This window comes from Podarcis vaucheri (genome assembly GCF_965113315.1).
Source record: "Podarcis vaucheri genome assembly, chromosome: 8".
Classification (NCBI taxonomy): domain Eukaryota; kingdom Metazoa; phylum Chordata; class Lepidosauria; order Squamata; family Lacertidae; genus Podarcis; species Podarcis vaucheri.
Genome location: NC_138766.1, coordinates 67,197,814 through 67,222,834, shown reverse-complemented (window position 1 = coordinate 67,222,834; position 25,021 = coordinate 67,197,814). Strand labels below are relative to the sequence as shown.

The following is a 25,021-nucleotide window of genomic DNA, read 5'->3' as shown; positions in this document are numbered from 1 at the left end:
TCCCGTATTCCAATGTAAAATATTACATCCTGTAATGACACAGTTTTGTCTTGTATTTCAGGTCCTCTCTCTCTCTGCCAAGTTAGGGATCCTCTCCAAATGCACGTGTTTGAAAGAGTGTGTGAAAGGTCATGTATTTAAGGTAGCCAAGCACAGATTTACAAATTTATGTGTACGCGTGTGCGCGAGTACGTGCGCGACAAATGTCAGAGGGGCCATCCTGTTAGGCTGCAATAAATTGAAGTGGATTGCTTTGAAGTCACTTCACTACCAGATTTGGGGGGGGGGGGGAATCGTCCACCAACCGCCCTGCCCTTACCCCCCCCCCTCCACGCTTAGCTATCCCATATCTAGGGATAGACTTGCAATATTTCTGATTGAGACACAGGTCTGGTTTCAACATTCCGGGAAAACGAAGGGAATCGGGAAACCGCGTCCCAACTATTTTCCTACTTCTGCTCCTTTAAGAACTAGCCTACTACTAAACTTGCTAAAAAAAAAATAGAGAAAAGGTCACGCATGCGCTCAATTGTCGGAGAGCTCCCCTCCGCTCTCTGTAGGAGGCGCTGTTCTCTCAGTCTGGGCTCTCGCGATGTCGTCGCTGTGCCAGCCTCCTCGAAAGGCGCATGCGCGGTGTGCAGAGAAGAGGTGCGTCGCCTCGGGCAGCTGCTCTGAGGTGGAGAAGAGGGGCTGGGGAAGCTGGGGAAGATACAAAGGCGAGGCGAAACGAGCCGGGCCGGGCCGGGCCTTCCGGCTTCTTTCCGGCTCAGGATGTGGAAGCTGAGCCCAGCTGACGAGTCCGGGCCAGGTGAGGAGCGGAGCCTGAGGGGGAGGAGGCGTGTCCTGGGCAACTGGTCTCACTCCGGTTTGACGCCTGTTGGTTGTACCGCCTTCCGGCTTCTGCGTGCTGATTGGTTGGTTCAGCCTGTCCTGGCTCGCCGCGTTTGGGCCGGTTGGAGAAGCGGCAGTTAGCCAATTAGCCGATGTTTACTTTGGAAAACTTGGGGGGGGGGGAGGGGAGGTGGGCTTCGCATTGAGAGCAGGTGTGGGGAACTATTGCTGAAGCACGACTCCCATCAGCCCCAGCAAGCATCGCCAAGAGCAAGGAATGATGGGAGTTGTAGTCCAGCAAAACATGGGGGGGGGCGCAGGTTTTCCACATCCTTGCTGTAAGGTGGAAGCGGTGGCTAAAGTCCTGTCTCCAACTCTCCATCCACATGAATAAAGATTAAAATCAGCGTTATACCATCAGAGGTTAATTAAAATTTGGTTGTGTTTTTCCCATTTCAGGACAGTCATACCACCTTTTAGTTGGTGTTGAGTATGTTGTCGGACGTAAAAATTGTGCCATTTTAATTCAAGCGGATCAGTCCATCAGCCGAAGCCATGCAGTCCTTTCAGTTAGTCACCCTCAAGTGAACCTTGTAAGTACCAAATGTACAACATTATGAATAGGGGTGTGGTTTGGGCTCAACCACATCCATCATGCAATTTTTATCATACTTTATACAAAATAAAAAAATTCCTTCCAGTAGCACCTTAAAGACCCTTATCCCATTATACATGACTAAGCCATTTCTCACCTTCTCACCCCTTGCCTTTTCCTGTAAGACCTATTACAGTCGTTAAGAGTCGTCAACAGGCTCATCTCAGCTATCTGCCAATCTCCCATTCCCACCACCCTTCTGAGTAATACCCCTCCCCACCTTCTCACTATATAGAAGGATCTGGCAACTTCTGTTTCAGTGTATCTGAAGAAGTGTGCATGCACACGAAAGCTCATACCAAGAACTAACTTAGTTGGTCTTTAAGGTGCTACTGGAAGGAATGTTTTTATTTTGACTATGGCAGACCAACACAGCTACCTATCTGTAACATACTTTATACAGTTATAGAACGTACAGCACCGCCTCAGTCAAGTCACAGATAAATTTCTTACTGCTCCCAGATTTTTAGACCTCATCTAAGAAGATTATGTTTTGGATGTGTTTTACTCAATATGTTTACCAAATGAAAAAAGTAGCTACCAGATATAGCAGCCTTTATTAGCTTGGCATCCTCCAGGTATTTGGGGCTAAGACTCCTGTGCTGGCTGTCACTTAGCACTATAGTCCAAAACACCTGTAGAGCACCATATTGAGGAAGGCTGAGATAGAGGGTTAATGCTAGAAACAAAAAACACAATGACCCAGTTTGCGTATCACAATAAACTATAGATAATGGTTTGCCATCAACCCCTCTGTCTGAGTGAAACGTAGGGAAAACGTTTGATCCCTTGCTTAGTGTTACATCCAAACGAATAATTGTGTTTTGTTTTGCTTCAACAAACCACAATCAGTAAGCCAAGAGTAAATATTGCCTATAGATTGTTACACTCCCAACAAACCACGATGTGTGGTTTGGATAAAATGAACTCAGTTGCTATTGTTGGTACCTGAAATGTTATTTTTATTTTCAGACTCAGTCTTCTACATTTCCTGTGTTAACTTTAAAAGACACTTCTAAATATGGTACCTTTGTTAATGAAGAAAAACTAGCAAATGGTACTACTAGAACTTTGAGGTCCGGTGACAGAGTCACTTTTGGAGTCTTTGGAAGCAAGTACAGGTAAGATCAATTTGTGCTCATCTTAAAATGTTCATGGCTATGCTTGTTTGAATGTCATGGAATATGTCTGAGGACTAATTAGAAATGGACAAAAATAGTCATTCTCAGCTGTGAATCTTACAAAGGGTGTGAGTTCCCTTGCAAATGTCTCTACTCTTAGATCATGATACATTCCTGCCATAATCTTTGCTTCAGTAGCTCTGCCTCCCTCCACTGTCTGAAGGCCTCCTGTTGCCTCAGATATTCCACCTTAGCTGTTCTGTACAGTTGGAAATGCCTCCTAGAACACTGTCATGGTGCCAACTCTTACTTCTTTCAAAATCCACCTTTTCTATAAGACCTTTGCCACAGCCCCTTAGATGCTATGCTTCACTGTAGCTGAACCTGTAATTGAGCTTAAGTACATGCAACTGAGGGATGCGGGTGGCGCTGTGGTCTAAACCACTGAGCCTAGGGCTTGCTGAACAGAAGATCAGTGGTTCGAATCCCCGTGACGGGGTGAGCTCCTGTTGTTCGGTCCCAGCTCCTTCCCACCTAGCAGTTTGAAAGCATGTCAAAGTGCAAGTAGATAAATAGGTACTGCTCCGGAGGGAAGGTAAATGGCATTTCCATGCGCTGCTCTGGTTTCACCAGAAGCAGCTTAGTCATGCTGGCCACATGACCCGGAAGCTGTCTGAGGACAAACGCCGGCTCCCTCGGCCTATAGAACAAGATGAGCGCCGCAACCCCAGAGTTGTCCACGACTGGACCTAACAGTCAGGGGTACCTGTACCTTTACCTTTACCTTTACCTTTACTTTTACCTTTACATGCAACTGAAACCACTATGTTGCTTCCCGTGTCAAATTTAGATTGATAAGCTCTTCAGGGCAGGGACCTCTCCCTGTAAAGGACCGCACACTCAGTTGCTATTATTTAACTAAATAAAGTAATAATATTGTGTGTTTCTTTTAACACTACTTTGCAGAATATTCTATGAGCCTTTGGTAGTGTGCTCTTCGTGCTTAGCTGTTTCACAGAAAAGTGCTTTAAGTAAAAATATTCTACAGCTGGGAGGCCATGTAGTGAATGAGTGGAAAGAAGGATGTACTCATCTTGTTATGGACTCAGTCAAACTTACAGTTAAGGTGAGTTGTGACATTTCAAGTGCATCTGATATGCAAGCATAATACTGATTTTTCTGAACTGTGCATTGCAGTAAAATGGTCTGTAGTCCTATATGCTGCAAACCGTTCTTTCATATTCCCTTTCCTGTCAATTCACTTTAATATTTCATTGGAAAATTGAGACTTCCTGGCAGCAGGCACTGGAGAATTGTGACATTTTTTGTGAGGCATCTTTGTGCTTTAACAATGCAGTCATGCACATAATTACTTGGAAGTCCCAATATGTTCCTTGGGGTTTACTCTTAGAGGTGTGTAGTGGATTACAAATAGCCATTATGGAGTCAAATAAGAGGGAGTATATTTTTGGCATTCCAGAAGATGTGGAGCTGACACTGATGGACATGCAATGAACAATTTAATAGAAAGATAAAAACAACGAAGTTAGGATATAGGAGGGTGTGGATTTGGCATAAATCTTTGGATTCGAGTGCAGGAGTGAGAAGAGAAGTTGAATTTTATAGAGTTAGCAAGATTGTATAGAGTTAGCAAGAAAGCTGCTGTAAAGCATATGAGTAAAGGAGATGAGTGATTTAGAAGTACTTAGGAGTTGAGTGTAATTCAGGCTTCCTCAACCTCGGCCCTCCAGATGTTTTCATACAATTCACATCATCCCTGACCACTGGTCCTGCTAGCTAGGGATAATGGGAGTTGTAGGCCAAAAACATCTGGAGGTCCGAGGTTGAGGAAGCCTGGTGTAATTTCTGGGGCTCAGTTTGGTATTGATGTGTTTGGGAGTGATGGGAAGGTAACCATCCTGGCAGAGTTCGTTGTTATATGGGGCATTAAGGTGTGCTGCTGATGGGAGGAATTGATAAGGCAGTGAGAATGGTGTCCACAGACAATGGCAGCAAAAGGGTTGTAGTTTTCTGTTTTAAGAGGGTACCACTAACCAGTGGGTTGTGAGACTGGGGTAGAGAGATGTGAGTGAAAGGCTGGGAATGAAGACAGGTTAGAGAGAGCGTGCAGCGTTTTTGTACTATTGTCAATTATGGTAGTGATTATCTGCTTTATCTTTAGGCAATATGTGCCTTGATCTGTGGTCGACCAATTGTGAAGCGAGAGTATTTTGATGAATTAATCAAAGCAATTCAGGCGAAACAGCAGTTACCGACACCTGAAAGGTAATACCTTATAATACACACCCTAGATTTAAAAAGGATTTGATAATTATAATTTGGACTATTATGTTCTACTATGTAGCAGTTGGCTTTAAAAACTCCTGGAGTATGCCCTGCTTAGATATAACCAGTACTTTTTTTTCTGTGGGGACGCAGGGGGACACATACCCTTAAACATTTTGTGAATCTAAGTTTGGCCTCATTGAGGGGCAGTATTTTAATATGAGTAGGAAAGTGAGAGTACCCTTTAACATTATTTTTTAGAAAGAAAGCACTGGATATAACCATATTCAAGTCATGCACGTTCATGAATTGAATATAATGCATAACATACACGCTATAGATATCTATGCCATAGTGTAATTTTATATGTTGTCAGATTAAATCATTATATGTTTACACACATTCAGAATTATATGGAACATTTACGTTCTTGAAGTATAGCAGAAACATTTTGTAAATTTATACAATGGTGCTGCTATAGTTGGTTTTTCCTTAGGAAAGTCTATAAGGAGCTACTCTTTATACTGCTGTTTCTGGCCCACTGTTGTCTACTGACTGGTTGCAATTCTTTTTGCATCTGTATACTTCTTTAAGTAGAGAGTATCCAGAACAGACACTTTCACAACTTCTCAGATTCTGGAACCTCCTACCATGTTGCCCGGATTTCAGCTTACTCACCCTTATCAAACCTACTACTACTACTAATAATAATAATTTATTATTTATACCCCGCCCATTTGGCTGGGCTTCCCCAGCCACTCTGGGCGGCTTCCAAAAGAATATTAAAATACTATAATACATCAAACATTAAAAGCTTCCCGAAACAGGGCTGCCTTCAGATGTCTTCTGAAAGCCTGGTAGTTGTTGTTCTCTTTGACATCTGGTGGGAGGGTGTTCCACAGGGAAGGCGCCACTACCGAGAAGGCCCTCTGCCTGGTTCCCTGTAACTTGGCTTCTCGCAGTGAGGGAACTGCCAGAAGGCCCTCAGTGCTGGACCTCAGTGTCCGGGTAGAATGATGGGGGTGGAGACGCTCCTTCAGATATACTGGACCAAGGCCATTTAGGGCTTTAAAGGTCAGCACCAACACTTTGAATTGTGCTCAGAAACGTACTGGGAGCCAATGTAGGTCTTTCAAGACCGGTGTTATGTGGTCTCTGCGGCCACTCCAAGTCACCAGTCTAGCTGCCGCGTTCTGGATTAGTTGTAGTTTCCGGGTCACCTTCAAAGGTAGCCCCATGTAGAGCGCATTGCAGTAATCCAAGCGGGAGATAACCAGAGCATGCACCACTCTGGCGAAGTAGTCCGCAGGCAGATAGGGTCTCAGCCTGCGTACCAGATGGAGTTGGTAAACAGCTGCCCTGGACACAGATTTGACCTGTGCCCCCATGGACAGCTGTGAGTCCAAAATGACTCTCAGGCTGCGCATCTGGTCCTTCAGGGGCACAGTTACCCCATTCAGGACCAGGGAATCCTCCACACCTGCCCACCTCCTGTCCCCCAAAAACAGTACTTCTGTCTTGTCAGGATTCAACCTCAATCTGTTAGCCGCCATCCAACCTCCAACCGCCTCCAGGCACTCACACAGGACCTTCACTGCCTTCACTGGTTCTGATTTGAAAGAGAGGTAGAGCTGGGTATCATCCGCATACTGATGAACACCCAGCCCAATCCCCTGATGATCTCTCCCAGCGGCTTCATGTAGATGTTGAAAAGCATGGGGGAGAGGACAGAACCCTGAGGCACCCCACAAGTGAGGGCCCAGGGGTCTGAACACTCATCCCCCCCCCCCCACTTTCTGAACACGGCCCAGGAGGAAGGAGCGGAACCACTGTATAACAGTGCCCCTGGCTCCCAACCCCTCAAGATGGACCAGAAGGATGTTATGATCGATGGTATCAAACACTGCTGAGAGATCCAGCAGAACTAGGAAACAGCTCTCACCTTTGTCCCTAGCCCGCTGGAGATCATCAACCAGTGCGACCAAGGCAGTTTCAGTCCCATGATGAGGCCTGAATCCCGACTGGAAGGGATCCAAATGGTCCGCTTCTTCCAGGCGTGCCTGGAGTTGTTATTATTATAACTTACTCACCCTTATCAAACCTACTATTGACTTCTGGCTGTCATTCATCCATTGTGCCTGGTTCACCTGGCAGGGAGAAATAGCTAGATGGCATGGTGACAACCCACTTTAAAATCCAGGCAACATTTCTCCGTAGTTTTATATAGACCCATGTGGAACTCCACACGAAAGTTCCCATAACAAATAATAGCATAGACTTGTGTGGAACTCAACAAAAAAAACTATAAGGAAAAATATCTGTCTCCCAGCACCACCTTCTGTAATCTGCTAGTGCAGAAGTAGGGGATCATTGGCTTTCCAAATGTTGCTGTACTCCAGCTCTCATCAACTCTCACCATGCTATTTCTGGTTACATGTGCAAATCATTTTGAAAATGATTGTATTGTGCAAATCTATTATATATGCCATTTTGAGAGCCTTTTGGTGGGATGCGAGTATTCTAAATAAATAAATAAAACACCACCCTGGGGTATCTGGAGCTGCTTAGCCAAAGTCTATTTATTTGTCTAGGAAAGGAGGATTCTATACTGGTTTGTAACTTCCCAATTCATGTCGATCCAGTGAAGACTTCCTCAGCTATGGTCTTCCCTCTTTCAGACTAGGTGAAGCAAAGTCTTCCCATGGTGAGGAAGATTAAGTATAATTATATTTAATTGGCAAAGTGTTGTACTGCTGACTCGTTGCTATGAGCTCTTGGGGAAATGACAGGATATTTTTGGATGTTATGCGAGTTGATTCGTCTTCATTTTCACAGGTTGCTATAGAGATATCTTTGGTAATATCTTTTGAAGTGGTGCAAATACTCTTGGGAATATGAATATTAACAAAACATTGCTTTAAAAATAAATTATGTAGTTAATAATTGCCTTGGTAAAATACATCTCAATTCACAATCTAAGATCGGGTTAATGTTAAATTATTTCTGCTGATGAATAAAATTAACAGTTTTGTGATGCTTTGATCTTCAATTAAAACTAAAATTTGTATTGCCTCTAGAGAGGACCTACTGTCCATATAAACTGTATGGAACAGCTTTTATTTTTTATGTAATTTGAATTCACAACTTTTATTTAAACCTTTGAACTTTTTTTGCAGACAGGTTATACACAGTGGGTATGTCATAAAAAACGTGCCTGTGATTTTTCAGATTTTCAGGAGTTTTCAGATTTTTGTTAATCAAATAGATAATCAAATAGGTAATCAAATATTAGGGTGCATGGTTGTGGTCTTTGCCTTTGACCAAGACAGACTTCAAGATTGCGTTCAGCAAAGGGGGGGCTGGATAGAGAAAAAAAAGAACATGTGTTCAGTGATTCCTGGGCTCTAGGACTACATGCTACATGGGTGGGGAAGAAGCAGACCTTTATTGTTGAGCCTGTGTGCAAATGGATAATGCCTCAAGATTACTGTCTGCAACACTGCGTATAACATAGTAAACCAGCTAGATGTTGGATAGAAAAACAGATGTACTCAAACTAGGTAAAGCAATGTAGAAATGAATGACAGTTAATAGTAGTGTAAAATGTAAGCTACATTTTTACAATCATTTCTTCCATTCACAGTTTTAACCCTCCTATTGATGAGCTGAGTGTTAAGAATAACAAATTAGATCTGGCAACCTCTCCCATAAGAAGAACAATATTCAAAGGAAAAACGTTTGTGTTTCTAACTGCTAAGCAGGTAACTGTCACTGTTCAAAGCTTGACAAAAGTAATTTAAAATACTTTTATCTACAGAGATTATTTTAATAGCACAGGTTTTGTGTACTCATTAGCCCTCCTTAAATGTTGTACACATGCAATAATGAGAAGAAGGTTTGCACTGCTTGGCCTACTGATGGCCTTCTCAGTATTGGCTGTGGAACACCCTCCCTTCAGATGTCAAGGAAATAAACAACTCTCTGACTTTTAGAAGACACCTGAAGGCAGGTTTTAATGTTTGATGTTTTAGTACTTTCTGATATATGCTGTGAGCTGCCCAGAGTGGCTGGGGAAACCCAGCCAGATGGGTGGGGTATATATAATAATATTATTATTATTCATGACATCCATGGACATCGAGTGTGTGAATGCACACAGGGATCCCCATTCACATGGATTACATATGCATGTCCAGCTACTCTTTCATAGGTGCCGTTTTGCAGATGTCCATGCTCAATGTGCAGATGTTGAGATTAGGTCCCTGGGGGTTGTGATGTTGTGAGTGGAGCCACTGATGTGTCCATACTTCTTCTTATAAAAACTTGAGCCCCTACTATTTATTTGTCAAAAAATTTTTTCACTCAAGTGCCTCAAAGAAAATTAAAAGTAACAAAGACATTTAAATTAGATTATTCGATATATGAACATTTGTAACCCAAGTTAAGGACTTTTGTACTCATTGGAGCTCAGAACTTGACTTTTCAGTCAATTTTCTACTTGTCTTTATTCAGAGTCATCTATTGAGCTGCATTCATGTTAACAAAAGGCACATTGAACATGCAGCTTTTAAAAGTGAGCAGAGAACTGGCTGAAAGACCACCAAGGGCTTGTTCTCTGATTGGAAGAAGGTCTTGGGCTTGCCCACTTCCTCCCATGTCTCCCCTCCCCCCATTGCATTGCATGCACCCACATGCATTACTGTGTGTGCAATGTAGTGTCCAAAGTGGGTACTCTGGCATTTTTTAGAATGCAGAACCTGCCTGACTCTTTCCTATCTTGCTAAAGGAACTCAAGTTGTATGATATAAATCAGGGATGGGGAACCTGTCACTCTCCAGATGTTGTTGTTGTTTAGTCGTTTAGTCGTGTCCGACTCTTCGGGACCCCATGGACCAGAGCACGCCAGCATTTGTAGTCCAGTGACATTTGGAGGATCACAGGTTCCATACTGCAGTTGATAGTCTTTGTAGACAAGGTAATATGATAAAATGGTAATAAAGAAGAAACCTTTGAAATAGTAATAAGCACACTTGTAACATTCTCTGTATATACCATTGCATTTATTGTCACTTGTAGAGTCCTCATATTGGTTACATTACTTCTTAAACTACGAAATGGTATGCTTATTATAGAAATGTGTCATATTAATGTGAGCTCTGTTCTTTGAACCTTTGGGCTTTGTATTTAATTTTAGTTTGCAAAACTGAGTGCAGCAATTAAACTTGGAGGAGGAGAAGCGAAACTGATAACGGAGGAAGCAGAGATTGTTTCTTCTTTGGTAGCACCTGATATTTGTGTCATTGAAGTAGGGTTGACAAACTCTCAAGGATCCATTTCTGACTTGGACAGGAAATGGATGGATAGAATCACAGCTGTCTTCCAAAGGTAGGATTGCTGAAATGTTAGTAATTGAGTACAGAGGTTGTTTTTTGTTGTTGGAGGGGCTGTAAAACCATAACGAATACAAATATACAAATAGGGTCTGTAAAATATCTGTGCATATCTAATGTTAAAGTAAGTCCACAGATTTCTATCACATGCAAGAAATGATTGTAGCTGAATTAGAATAAAAAAAGCTCAACAACTTTGGTCGGCCCCCATAGCGCTTCACTTCATCAAATCTGGCCCTCTTTGAAAAATGTTTGGACACCACTAGATGGTGGTCCTCCAGATGATGTGAATTACAGTTCCTATTACCCCTAGCACTTATGCTGGGGTTTGATGGCAAATTGGGTTCAGTCTCCTTGAGATGCTTCAATAAAATGCAGTATATACATAGTGATTATAAATTAACAGCATCTGGAGTGTCTCCCAGACTTGTTATACATGTGCAGTCTGAATATAAATGAATGTAGGCAGGAAACAGCAGGTTACTAGAATTAAATGTTTCACTGACAATTTCCCTTGGACCATTTTATTCATTTAAAATATTGTTAGCTCACCCTTCATTATAACCCAGCCCAGAGTTTTGTTAGAATGCCATATATTTTTTAAACAAATACTGATATCCATCCCTTGCCAATTCACAGGTTGCATCCTGCATGATAGTCTGTTCCTTTGCTGTAATGTTTTAGCATTATTTCCCAAGGATGTTATTTGGTGAATGACTTCCACTTGTTTTTCTGACAGTGTGTTTTATTTCTAATAGGAAGCAATGGAGGACAATATCTGAGGCAGAAATTGGTCTAGCAGTTATTTTTTCGTCCACAAAAACATACTGTAATCCTCAAACTCCACTAGATGCAGGTAATTTTTAAAATCTATATTTTAAAAAAATCTTTGTCCTGCATTTTTTACTTTTAAGGAACTGAATTCAGCAAACAGCTTAAAAGAGGGAGCATATTATTTAAGAGTGCTTTGTTTTAGGATAACAGATAGCCTTATGTTACTGATGACCCTACATCTTTTTTGCTAGCAGATTTAACAGATTTTAAATAGCTTTCAATTGGAAAAGTAAAAAGCACCAGGATTTTAGTATCCAATTTTGACAGCAAATAAGCTGAATCTCACTTTTATTCACTTCCATTCTTTTTCTGCAGCATAATTCTGTAACTTCTTTATCTAATTAATTTGCATATATGGGAGAGGCCAGAGACGGGGCCTGTGACTTGCTCCCAATTCATTAAGTATGGTTGACCACTGGATAGAATTAGTTCCGGATTGGCCCTTAGTTTTAGGATGCTCAGACACCTCATGCAATAGAATTTTAAGTAAGAGGATATACTAGATTTTAGGTTTTGGTATTGAATACAGTGGTACCTCGGGTTACATATGCTTCAGGTTACAGACTCCGCTAACCCAGAAATAGTACCTCGGGTTAAGAACTTTGCTTCAGGAGGAGAACAGAAATCGTGCTCCAGCAGCGTGGCAGCAGCAGGAGGCCCCATTAGCTAAAGTGGTGCTTCAGGTTAAGAACAGTTTCAGGTTAAGAACAGACATCCGGAACGAATTAAGTTCTTAACCCGAGGTACCACTGTACAGTGGAACCTCAGTTGTCGAACGTAATCCATTCCGGAAGACTGTTCAGCATCCGAAATATTCGACAACCAAGGTGCAATGAGCGGTTGGAGAATTCAATTGGAAAAAATGGGAAATGCACCTCGGAAGCCGTTTGACTTCCAAGGTGCATTTGAAAACAGAAGCAATTACTTCCAGGTTTTTGGTGTTCAGGTTCCAAAACGTTCGGCTTCCGAGACTCTCGAAAACCGAGGTTCCACTGTATTGAAGAAGCAAGATGGGTAGATAAATGGACACTTCTTAGTAGGAAGAGTTGCCCAAAAATATATTTTTGAATAATATTTGTCTGAAATGGCATGAATTATATAGTTTTAAAATGTTAACATTTATTCTTCTTTGCTGCTTTTAAACTGCAGGTGTAAAACCCACATCAGCACCACTTGTCACAGGACCAAACCTTTCTCAAAGTGTAGTAGATGAAACAGTAATGCCCACCATTGCAGCATACGTAGCTGACACAGAAATGGACCAACTGATGGACACATGGTAATGTGCCAGCAGGAGCTCTTTTGATTTGCTCTTTCTAAATATGGCTTCATGAGCCACAGTTAGTCTGACTGTGATGCCTTTATTTTCACATGAAAACTTTCATCATGTGCCAAAAACTGCATGGGTAGATTCTTGAGTTTCTAGTCTTCTGAAGTTACAAGAGACAGGGACTCCTAGTTTATGGAGAGTAACTTTCAGTACTGCATCTGTCTTGTCTTTTGTAAAATAAAAAAAAAGCCTGGTGAGTTTTTAGGGCAGGAAAAAAAATGCAACATTTCATGTAAACACACTTCAGTCCTTTTATTTGTATACTGCTTTTCTGTGTACATGCACTCAACAAACCAGTGTTATTTATTTCATTCATATTCCACCTTCTTCCAAACAGTTGAGAGGAGTGCAGCCCACACTCTAGACACAGTCCAAGGCCAGCCCAGGGTCTTGTCCAGTCAAGTGTTAGCCTTGACATATAACTTCAGGGTATATTAAGTACACACAATTGGGAAATAGAGCAAGACTATCACTAGCCACATTGTGCAAAATGTGGAATGTTTATTACACATGAAATGTGGGGGAGGGGAGAATTGCAGATGGTGGGAAAATCAGAACCAAGGGTAGCCATTACTCAGCACTACAGAATTAAAACAATCCTACATATTTGCTCAGAAATGCATCCTGTTGTGTTTACTTGCTGCTACATAATTACAGTGGTATCTCGGTTCTTGAACGTAATCAGTTCCGGAAGACTGTTCGAGTTCCAAAATGTTCAAAAACCGAGGCAAAAAGGCTGTTGGCAAATTCAGTTGAGAAAATTGAAAAATACACAGCGGAAGCCGTTCGACTTCTGAGGCACGTTAAAAAACGCTGGGTTTTCGGCGTTCGGATTAAAAAATGTTCGTCAGTTGAGATGTTCAAGAACCGAGGTACCACTGTATGCATATTTAGTGATTGTGGTTTATATCTTCTGAAATCCTTGACATCAATGAGAATGCATGCTAAAATAATATTAACAGTATAATCTTATGCCTGTTTTCTCAAAAGTCGCACTGAATTCAGTGAGCTTACCCTTAGTAAATGCATTTAGGGCTGCATTTTAGATTTAGAATATTTAGGCTGCATTCCTACATACACTTATCTAGGAGTAACCTCTGTTGAACTCAATGAGGCTTCACTCTGAGTAAGCATTTATAGTATTGCACTGTAAATCCAGGAAGATTTACAAGTGATATGGAAGCTGCTTTGGTGACAGAACTGTTTGCATCTTCCAAACAATGAACAAAGGAATGTTTTTGATAACCGAAGAGTGGCATTTTAGGATCTTATTTCTTCTCTTAAAAAAAAGTCAGCCAAAGTCGCAACAAACCTACAGGAGGCATCTTGATAGGGATCAACATGCAGATGCAGTCAGCTGTAGCTTTGGAATCTTGCCTCTGCACCATTTAGGAACTAATGGCTTGCTGATCAGAAGGTGGAATTTGTTGATGCATTTGAGCCCTGATACCTCTCTCCTCACCTCCCAAAATTAAGCAGGGTGTTCTGTACAGACTGTTATTGGTGAGGTCCTCAGGTGCTCAAGCTGCAGTCCTAATTCCACTTACCGGGAGCGCTGCTGTGTTGACATGGTTAGGACTGCAGCTTTAGTCATACAGTATTAGCATTTCATAGATCACATAGGGTTTACTGAGTTCCAGTTACTATTCACACAGCCAGCTGTTTTCAAAACAGAAGAGAGTCATTTTTGAAGCTGCTGCTGGAGGGGAGCATAGGAAGCTCGAGAGAGGAGAAAAATGAGCAGAGGGACAGGTGGAAAAAAGCAAGAAAGTGCAAATAGGGTAGAAAGGAAGCAATCAATCAATAAACCAAAAAGAAAGCAAACTAGTTGGTATGTACCAGATGGAAGAAAAAAATAGTGTCTGGAAGCACTACTAGAGTGTGTGCAGGTATGTGCTGCTGCGCTTTTGAATTTGTTCCAGCAACCCCAACCGATACTGGTGGGTAATACCTACTTTGCAAAGGAGCAGATTTTTCTTCCTCAGGCCCTGCCCTTCTCCTGCAGTTTTGCCTTGCCGCTGTGATTTCGGTGGGCAAGTTGAGGAATAGGGTGGACGAAAGCAAGCAAACAATGGAAAGGGAAGAAATGGCTTTCCTTTTCTCTTCATTTGCTAAGTGTGTGTAACCCACCCAGGATTAGCAGGAGCAAACTCATAGATATGCAGCGCCGGTGGCCATGCCCTTTGTTTGCAAGCATACTTACTAGTGCTTTGTACCCAAGTCCCTTTAAGGAACTGACAAAGATGCATGCACCCATGTAGGGGAGCTCAGCAGCTGCCATTCTAAAATGCAGTTACTACTATGCCTCCATTTCAGGGTCCTGGTAGGGAGGTGGGTGGCCAAGTGAGGATGAGATTAATGAGGGGCCCATCTGAGCTCATGGACCCTCAGCCAATGCCTGATTATATCAGTCACTGCCATCAGGCCTGTTACTACTCCTATAGCAGATGATGGTAGAGAAATTTCAAATTCCTGGGAGCTGGCAAAAAAAAGAAGAAATTCAATCTAGCAAGAAATTCTCATCTTTGCTTCAATCTAGCAAGAAATTCTCATCTTTAGGTGCAACCCATGCATGGACCTTACAAATACCTCACATTTCTAGGGATCAGCAGAATAACCAAACAGATTATAGATTATGTAGTGTGATGGTACAGATGGTACAGATTTTGGTCATTGACTTAGTACTGACCTATTCCTTTTTTCCTTGTTTACACAGCATGGAAGTGTCAGGAGAGGACAGAAAGAGAACAACAACTCCTATTAGGGAACAAAGGAAAAAACCTTACCCACTGGATATAACTACTGTTAATGAGACTCCAGCAGGAACTGGCACTGTGAATGTTGGGGCTACATTACCCAGGTTGAATGCAAGGCCCGAGACTAACCAGAGTAGCCTTTTGCCCTCTTCCTCTAAAATGTCAGGGAATAGGAGAAATAAAGAGGGAGATTCACAGCAACAATTGAATTCAATTAAAGACTACTTCCAGACAGTTACCAAAAAAAGGTATGTTCTCATAAATCTCTTGCAGTCAGGCTAGTTCTAATATTTATTCCCTAATTTTTGGTCTTTGCTTAGCTTTCAAAGATCTCAGATGTTTCAGTTCCATAGTTAACTGAAAATAAGTGAAATCCTCACAAACAATGCATATTGATAACATCCTGGCTCCAAGAAGCTTTGCCTGAGCAATGCTAATCAGTGCTACATTTTAATTAAATAAGTTTGCTTATGAGTAAACTACCTTTTGCTGATTGCTCCTAAGGATGCCATCACGATGAATCCCATTTGAAATTAGAGACACTACAGTGCACAGTTAGATGCTTGCTATGATTATTACAAGTGCCATCTGAGTTGTACTTGATTGGATTCAGTCTGGGTTCATAGCTATTCATCATAAAGATAAGTAGTGAACAAGTGTGTGTTTGTGATCTTTCTGTGTATATCCATTTGTGATGTTCTGCTTTTGCAAATAGGAACTTAGCTTCCCTTTCCTCCCTCCTCTGCACCAGCAACATTTGCTCTAGAGGGTTGGGAGATCTATCATGTTCACTTGCACGATGTTAGGTTCTCCCTCAATCTGAAAAGAAAGTCTCAAATCCTTTTTTCTTTCTATTTAAGGGAAAGGGATGAGGTTGAAGAAACATCACAGTCTAAATATGCAAAGATAGAGGAGAAGTCATCGCTGGCTTCTAGTCATACTCAGCCTGTAACTTCTTGGCTGTGGGAAAGCAAGGCAGGAGGATCTCAAAAGGGGTCATGTACCTTGGACCAGAACACAAACGAGTCCTGTATAGGTGGAAGTAGAAAGTCTATTGCTGAGACTAGCCAGTTAGAAAATAATAATAATGAAAGCATTATTGCATCAAACAAGAGAAAAGAATTGGAAGACTCAATAGAAGACGAAGCATCGTTAGAACTTGTCTTTGCAAGCCAAGAACTGGATTGGGAAGACGATATAGGAAATCATGGTGAAGGCAGTACTCAAGGTGCAAAGAAGAAAAGGAAATTGGAAATGAAAGAAGAGAATTCAGATATGGAGACTGGGAGACTTCAGGTAGGGACATTTTTTCTGTCTGTCACACACACACACACACACACACACACAGAGATGCCATAAACCACAATTTTAGACTATTAGCATAAAGATAAAATTATTTTGAATTTCTATCAATAAAAGAAGGAAGAATATAAATGCTTTATATTATTTTACAAGAGGGGATAACAAGGTGGGTATATATCGTACTCAGACTTCTGGAATTTTAGAGGGTGGGCTTCATAGAACTACTCTTCAGATCTGCCAAAGTGGGGGGACATTTAGAACAGGGCCAAGCCAGTGATGGAATAAAAATATATCTGGTGATTAGCTAAATATTCTGTAACATGGTAAAATATTTAAATCATTGATTTAGAGCATCGGGCAGTATCAATAAATATCCCCTTCAGGTTGAGATTCCTTTTTGTTGCTTTCGCCATTTTTTGTGTAGTGCTCATTTCCTCCCCAGCCCACAAATGTGTGCATGTCCATTCTAGCATACTCAGATTTTCCCATGTGCTTCAGTTGTGGTGCAGCTTCATGTACTTCATGTTTTTGCACATGCTTTCTTGTTGTATGGAAGGAAGCCACTGGGCACAGAAACTCCATGTGCTCATTGAACATGAAACAGATTGATGCAATGTGCCTGTTTCTGCCAGTGTTGGCATTTGTTATACTCACAGTGGAGAGAGGGGGTTATTTTCCTTTAAAGCTTTACAACTTTTACATGGAAGAACAGTGGTCGCCTAGTACACCTAAGGTTCAAAAACAAAACTAGTCACAATCCACTGCACAATTAAAAGCATTTATGTCCCATTGAAACCACAGGTTTATGTATGTCGAAGTCTATATTGAATTATGCTGGAAATCACAAGTGTGGAGAATGCAGTTGCACTCAATTCCTGCTTGCAGGACCTCCCATAGGAATCTAGTTGATCACTGTGATAACTGGATGCTGGACTGCATGAGCCTCTGGCATGATCCAGCTGGGTTTTTCTTACATTACTATCTAAAATAGCTTTTATCCATTATTATTTTTAATGACCTCTCGTGAAAACCTACTTTTGTTGGGTCGGAATTGTCTTCTTGAATAACTTCACACTATTCTCCTAGAGATTTTTTGTGAGTATGTACTGACTCTTTTACATCCATCTTTTATTGTGCTGCCACAGTAAATCAGCCACACTGCTCTGCACAACAGCAATTTTAAAGTTGCTCATTAATGAAAGAGATTATTTCTTCTTTTATACTTTAAAGCTGTGAAAGTATTTCACGTGGAAACCCAAGAACTAGGTAACAAGTCAAGTTCTGTTTTTGCAAGCTGTGACCATAAATAAATTCTGATGAATAGAAGGCTTCTTTAGCTTGGGAGAAACCATGCTGAAGAACTCTTTCATTCAGAGTAATTTATTTCAGCTCTCTCGTGTGGGAGCTACCACACACTTTGACAGAAGAACCATTTGTTATTTCCTCTATTTGAGGAGTAGTCAGAGACAGACTAGTTCAGCATTTGCTAGCTAGAGTTCAAACAAGTAGCTTTCAGCCTACAGTATTCAGCCTAATTCTACTGTAGTGGTATAGAGTATATGTTAGACACTTACCAATACCTTTTGTTAAACAGCAAGAAAAGAAGCAGTCGCTTCCAGTTTTAAACCAGAAACAAGAGAGAGAAGAATCACCAGGCTCCGCAAAGAATGACTCCAATGTAAGGAATATCTTCATGTTAATGTTTCGTGTATTTAATTTTTGCAATAGGTAATGTGGTAGGAAAAGCATTCTTTTAAATTAAAAAGATACTCCAATATTAAGGCTAGTGACATTTAGTTTTTTGAAAATATATCTAAAAAAATAGTATGTCTTTAAACTATTTTGTTAGCATTCTATTTATTCGCTTCCCTCCCAATTATTAATTGAAACTATCAAACTTTCATTGTTTTGCTAGAGAACTAGGAAATAGACCCATTTTCCTGTCCTACTTTGTAGGAGGAACAGGCAAGTTTGTTGTGAAAACGAAAACAAGTGAAAGGTGTGAAGATATTGAATGTATAAATTGATGCAGATATTTCATAGTTCATTAAATGGCTAAAGGGAGATTTCAGTTTTCCTTGAAGAAACTGATTTAGTTAGAAAAAGTGTGGAAATGTTTTCAAATACCATCTCAGAAAATAGATGACTAAGTACCTACAATCTTATGATGAAGAATAAATGTTTATTGTAATAAACAAGCTTGATTAGAATAACCTCAGTAATTGCTCTAATTCTTTCCCCCCTCCTAAATAAGAATCCTGATAGATGTGCGAATGACTCTAGCAATCTGCCCAGCAGGCTCCTGCTGACTGAATTTAGATCATTGGTTGTTAGTCAGCCAAGGAAAGATGGTCGTTGCACTGCAAAAATAGATTATGGACATCTGAACAACTTTAAAAAGTTTAAAAAGGTTGGTACATGCTTTTAAACTCACAAGAGGATAATACGTAGAACATACAGAAAATATGTAAAAATACAGTCTTACCTCGGCTCCTGGATGCCTTGGGAATCAAATGTTCCTGTTTTCAAACATTTTTTGGGAAGTTGAACATCCAACGCAGCTCCTTCTATTGTTTCCAGCACTCCTGTGCAGTCGGGAACCAATCGGAAGTCGCACCTTCGTTTCCAAACTTTTTGGAAGTCAAATGGACTTCCGGAACGGATTCCTTTTGACTTTCGAGGTACATCTGTATTAGCTAAATCTGACCATCTTCTGGTTTTGGTTGGTTGGGTGTGTCTTTTAATCTAGAGGTTTGCAGTACAGTGTTGGGGAATAGAGGACTGAATCAAATGTAGCTCTAAAAGCTATTGCAAGGGTATCTTGAAGCAGAATGCTTCTATGTTTAAATTATATTGCACTCTTTGGGAATGATCAGAAATTGGTATTGTTATTGTAAAAGGACAAACTTAGAGCAGATCAGTCGGAATCCATTTGTAATGTTGTTAAGCTTGAGTAGAAACATTGAAGATATACACTTTTAAGTGGATTTGTAACTGGCTGACTGACCGAACCCAAAGGGTTCCTCTTCATCCTGGAGAAGAGTGACTAGTGGGGTGCCACAGGGTTCTGTCTTGGGCCCGGTCTTATTCAACATCTTTATCAACGACTTGGATGATGGACTCAGGGGCATCCTGATCAAATTTGCAGATGGCACCAAACTGGGAGGGGTGGCTAACACCCCAGAGGACAGGATCACACTTCAAAACGACCTTGACAGATTAGAGAACTGGGCAAAAACAAACAAGATGAATTTTAACAGGGAGAAATGTAAAGTATTGCACTTGGGCAAAAAAAATGAGAGGCACAAATACAAGATGGGTGACACCTGGCTTGAGAGCAGTACATGTGAAAAGGATCTAGGAGTCTTGGTTGACCACAAACTTGACATGAGCCAACAGTGTGACGTGGCAGCTAAAAAAGCCAATGCAGTTCTGGGCCTCATCAATAGGAGTATAGCATCTAGATCAAGGGAAGTAATAGTGCCACTGTGTTCTGCTCTGGTCAGACCTCACCTGGAGTACTGTGTCCAGTTCTGGGCACCACAGTTCAAGAAGGACACTGACAAACTGGAACGTGTCCAGAGGAGGGCAACCAAAATGGTCAAAGGCCTGGAAACGATGCCTTATGAGGAACGGCTAAGGGAGCTGGGCATGTTTAGCCTGGAGAAGAAGAGGTTAAGGGGTGATATGATAGCCATGTTCAAACATATAAAAGGATGTCATATAGAGGAGGGAGAAAGGTTGTTTTCTGCTGCTCCAGAGAAGCGGACACGGAGCAATGGATCCAAACTACAAAAAAGAAGATTCCACCTAAACATTAGGAAGAACTTCCTGACAGTAAGAGCTGCTTGACAGTGGAATTTGCTGCCAAGGAGTGTGGTGGAGTCTCCTACTTTGGAGGTCTTTAAGCAGAGGCTTGACAACCATATGTCAGGAGTGCTCTGATGGTGTTTCCTGCTTGGTAGGGGGTCGGACTCGATGGCCCTTGTGGTCTATTCCAACTCTATGATTCTATGATTCTAAGTGGATAATTATAGTTATAACTGTATTATATTATTCCTGTAGTGTATCTGAAACCTGCATAGTTTGTATAGTGCCTCCTGCTCTACAGCCCAAACCTAGAATGAAAGAATAATACTCAACAACTGTATTTAATGTATTCTGAGTTTTCTTCAAATGATAGAATGCAATAATGACAAAAGGCACCCTTGTCTGCTTCTCTGAAGCTGAATTGAGTAAGTAGCTGTTTCGGATTCCATCTTTGCATAGTGAGACTTGTAAATGCATTGGAGCCCCAGTTTGAAACCTGAGTTAAATAGAGTTGAGATTAATACATCTTTCCATTTGACAGGTAGCTTATCCTGGAGCAGGACAACTTCCATACATTATTGGGGGATCTGATCTGATAGCTCATCATGCTAGAAAGAATTCTGAGATGGAAGAATGGTTGAGGCACGAAATGGAGGTGAGGAGCAAAAAGTAGTTAAAAGCAAATAGCCTGCAACCTTGGCATTATCAGCACCATGCTCTAACCCAACTGAGCTATCACGGTCATGATCATGAGCTGTAGGTCAGTGTTTCATACACTGGCTGGGTGAGGGGCTGCATTGGGAGTGGAAGATCATGGAAAATTGGCTGGAGACTGCTTGCAAGCAGCCTCTTCCCACTTTCCCCACTCCCACTGCAGCCCCACCGTCTTCCCATCCCTGGCCTTTTTGTAGGATTTTCAGAAGAGACCTTTTGGCACAGGGCAGGCAGTATGCAGTGGGGCGGAGACGGTAGGGAATATCCCTTGTTTCCTTACGCTCATGCAGTATTGGCTACCACCCATTGTATTTATGTGTAAATGCCTGACTGCACCCAAATCATGGTGGTTCAGAGCAGTTCATATTTGGCAGAAGTTCTCAAAGAATCATTTATTTTTCTAGGAACAGAGTCGCCAAGCAAAAGAAGATTCGCTTGCAGATGACCTCTTCAGGTGAGGGTTCCCCTCCTCCCCATAATGGACTCAAGGGTGGAATCTACACACATACAAAAATGTTCTGAAAATCCTTTTTTTTAAAATGTTTTAAAAAACACATTGGATTTTCCATAAGGCTCTCCATTGCCATCTAGTGTCACATTGTGCTGTATGTTGCACTTAAAACGTTTTATTTGCAGCTATATAGCTGAGTCCAAGGACTCATTGTATGTTTGCTCAAACTGCATGTGACTGTCTGTTCTTCCCTCCAAACAAATAACAAACAAACTATAGAATGGACATAGCTAGCTTTTAAACATATAAATAAATACACCAAATTAATACCTGGTTCTTCAGAGCAGACCAAAATCAGAATTAAGAAGCAAGGACAACTTTCTGCCTCATTTTTGCTTCTGGAAGGAAAACCCAAAGATGAGATTTTTTTAATTAACATTTTTTTTTATTGACAAATTTGATAAGTGACAATAATTTTTGCTGTCAGTTGCAAACTGCTCTTACTGTTGGGTGATAATAGGCAGGAAGCCTCGGATCATACAGTGGAAACTTCTACACTCAGTCTATTGGAAATCTGAAGAAGCAGTGTGCATGATAATGCATGGCTCACTGTGCGGCAATAGACTGCCCAGAAAGTATCGAAGTAAAGTAAAATGTTAATTCACCCTGGATTAGTCTGTTTCCTTTTATGTATTCCTTGGCAAAGACCACTCTGCTTGGGGAATATGCCATATCACAAGTATTCAGAAACCCTTGGGTCGGGCAGTCCTAAATTCCCACTGGGCATGTCGGCACCCTTTTGGGGTCTGAGATTTAATGACAGAAGAAATGTCTCTGATACAATCTGCACATGTGCTCACATCACCATCAGAGACCCTGTTCTGTGTTCTGCCATCAGAGGTATGACATGTGGGCCTTTTCAGTCACTCTGATACTTAAACTGTAGACTGTCCTCCCACACTGGCCCCATGTGGCCTCATCACTGCTTAATATTCAACAAGCAATAAAGATACGACTGTTTCAGCAGTGGGTTGCATTGTTGCTAATGGATTTGAGATTCAACTGCTCCTTAATGGTTTTATTTATTTATGTTCCAGCTTCCTTCCAAGCTCAGGTTGTTGTGACCCTGCAACAGCCCTATGAGGCAGGTTGGGCCAAGAAGCAATGACTGGTATATGGTCACTCAGTCAGCTTCATGGACAACTTGCAGGTCATGTGACTGTGTTTTCAGTTTTACTGGATTTCAGAACCAGGCATTTATGCATTGTTTTGTTCCATTCAGATATGATCCCCATGTAAAAAGAAGATAAGGTGTGCCTTGAATCAGACCTACAGCAGAAGAAAAGCTTGCTTGACCCACTGGCAATAAATTGCAACATCAGAGTCAATTTTACGCTGATCATACCTCCTGAAAACCTGCTTTTCATATTGAAGAAAGGATGCAAGACTTTGAACGGTTCTTCAAACATGTTACAGCTAGCGATGGATCTATCTGCCCTCAGCGTGAAAGACTGGTCTAGGCTGACTTTGTAATGCTCAATACAAAGATAGCATTAAAATTCAAACTAGAGTAGAACTGAAGCCATTTAACCCCCTCCTAGGTTTTGCTGCTCTGGCAGTGAATAAAAGAAGTATCTCTTCCATCCCTGACACTACAGTGGCTTCATGCTTTAATGGCTATTGACTCATGTTAGCAACACTTAGGAAATGACATTATTCAACAATACTTCTGGCATCCAGCCTTAGCAGCATGCCAGATATTAGGAAACTGAGAGGAGACCTCCCTCACCTGTCCTGCCATCACTGCCCCTTTTGGAGCAGCAACAAAGAGAAGTGTAGGGGACAGAAACATGGGAGGACACAGAAAGGTGGCTGAAGGAGCATTGGATATCATTGGGAAAGTTGCAGGAAGGATCAAACCTTCTTGTACTACCAATGAAATCAAGACCAAATAGGCTCAGAACTGGATTTGAAAGGGCCCAAGTTATTTTCAGAGTTTGAGAGGGAGGGTGCAGAGGAATTTGCCCATCGATAGTTATAGCACACAAAGCCTTTGAAATTCTTTTTCAACTTGCATTCTCTATCCAAAATTTTGTTTTTATCAAAGCAAATCGGTTTCTTTTTTTTAAAAAAACCACACATTTGTTTTAACCTATTTTTTGTATGGTATGATGACTATCAGAATTGTCAAATGGCAACACGGGATTTGTAACATGAGTATTGCTCACTTCTGTACCGTTTTGCATCTCTCAAACCGGCTTTGATCCTTTTAGTAAATTATTAGTCTCCGTATTGATGGGAAATCTTTTCTTTGCTTCTCAGAATTTTGATGCTTACAAAGACTTGTGCCTATTGCAGATAGGAATAAGAGCAGCTGTCTTCAAATTAGTTTATTTTGCCAAAGTGGTGTTACATCTGTTTGGTGCCTTACATGAGACAGGGTGCTATAGGCCCAAATCTGCCATACTTCTGTTAAATCAGAGGAAAGTAAAATGGATGCTTCTCCTCAGATGTGTCCTGTAAACTCCCTAGATTTAGGAAAGTTAAGTATCAGTTTGACCATCTCTAGCATATACTGCATGTCTGCTCCCATGCATGGCTTAGCCAAGCTGGTTGAAACAGGTAATGCATTTTAAGAGTCTAAAGCAGGCATCTCTCCACCCAATGTTGTCCAGATGTTTTGGACTACTATACCTATCTGCCTCAGCCAGCATGGCTAATGGTCTGGAATGATGGAAGTTGAAGTCTGAAGCATCTAGCAGGCAGCAGGCAGAATGCTTATGAAGACTAAACATTTGCTCCATGCTTCCAGTCAGTCCGTGCGTGCAGTCTAAGCAGTAAGCCTTTTCTGGGGATAATTTTTGTGCTTAAGTACCCATACAGAGCACTTTCCCTTGGATCGAAGGGGGGGGGGGAGATAAATCTATTTGGGTTGCAGCTGCTTGGTGATTTCCCTTAAGAATAACTCTTCCCAGAAACACAGGTAAGAATGACTGGTAAATGCTAATAAAGTATTCTGTACACACATAATTGCTTGGTTTGCAGACTATATACCAACCCGTAGAAAAAGATATATGGCTGCTAATGATGTCAAATATTTATTAGTCAATTTCTTTCATAATCACAAACTTCGAGCCCCCACTTCTGATCGGCAGGCCCTAGGGCTCTGTGGTTTAGACCACAGTGCCACCTGCATCCGGGTAACTCTTAGCAGCACCCTTAAAGTGGCTACCAAGTTTTGTACAAGTAGATCAAGTCTGTAGCCATAGACACATATGAAAAGAACTGGGTTTATCAATCTATATTTCTCTAGCCTTAAAGTAATAACTGATAGTTTCCCAGATCCTGTGCATGCAAATTTTTGTATGTAGTAAAATCTATTAAAAATAAATACAGCGGTACCTCTGGATATGAACGGCATCCGTTACTTCCGGGTCGCTGCGGAGCGCAACCCGAAAACGCTCAACCTAAAGCAACTTCAACCTGAGGTATGACTGTAGATAAATTTCAACGTCTAGCCCTTGTTTTGGAGATAACCTGA

At 41.3% G+C, this 25,021-nt stretch overlaps 1 protein-coding gene across 1 annotated transcript; it reads left to right on the top strand.

Annotated features, from left to right (window-relative positions):
• The first annotated feature begins 600 nt into the window (after positions 1-600).
• NBN (nibrin) lies at positions 601-23,772 on the top strand. Its single transcript, XM_082233646.1, has 16 exons — positions 601-808; positions 1,291-1,424; positions 2,459-2,607; positions 3,574-3,733; positions 4,790-4,893; positions 8,537-8,654; positions 10,088-10,278; positions 11,042-11,139; positions 12,267-12,396; positions 15,164-15,451; positions 16,064-16,499; positions 18,100-18,183; positions 18,760-18,915; positions 20,857-20,970; positions 21,434-21,483; positions 22,763-23,772. Exons 1-16 carry the CDS (start codon positions 772-774, stop codon positions 22,788-22,790), a joined length of 2,277 nt encoding a protein of 758 aa, XP_082089772.1. The 5' UTR covers positions 601-771; the 3' UTR covers positions 22,791-23,772.
• Positions 23,773-25,021: the final 1,249 nt, after the last annotated feature.

Excerpts from the sequence above, each read along its gene's own strand:
- NBN (XM_082233646.1), top strand. The coding sequence starts at position 772 with ATGTGGAAGCTGAGCCCAGCTGACGAGTCCGGGCCAG. Across the intron at positions 15,452-16,063 it reads CAGACAGTTACCAAAAAAAG|GGAAAGGGATGAGGTTGAAG; the intron begins GTATGTTCTCAT and ends TTTCTATTTAAG. Across the intron at positions 18,916-20,856 it reads ACTTTAAAAAGTTTAAAAAG|GTAGCTTATCCTGGAGCAGG; the intron begins GTTGGTACATGC and ends TCCATTTGACAG.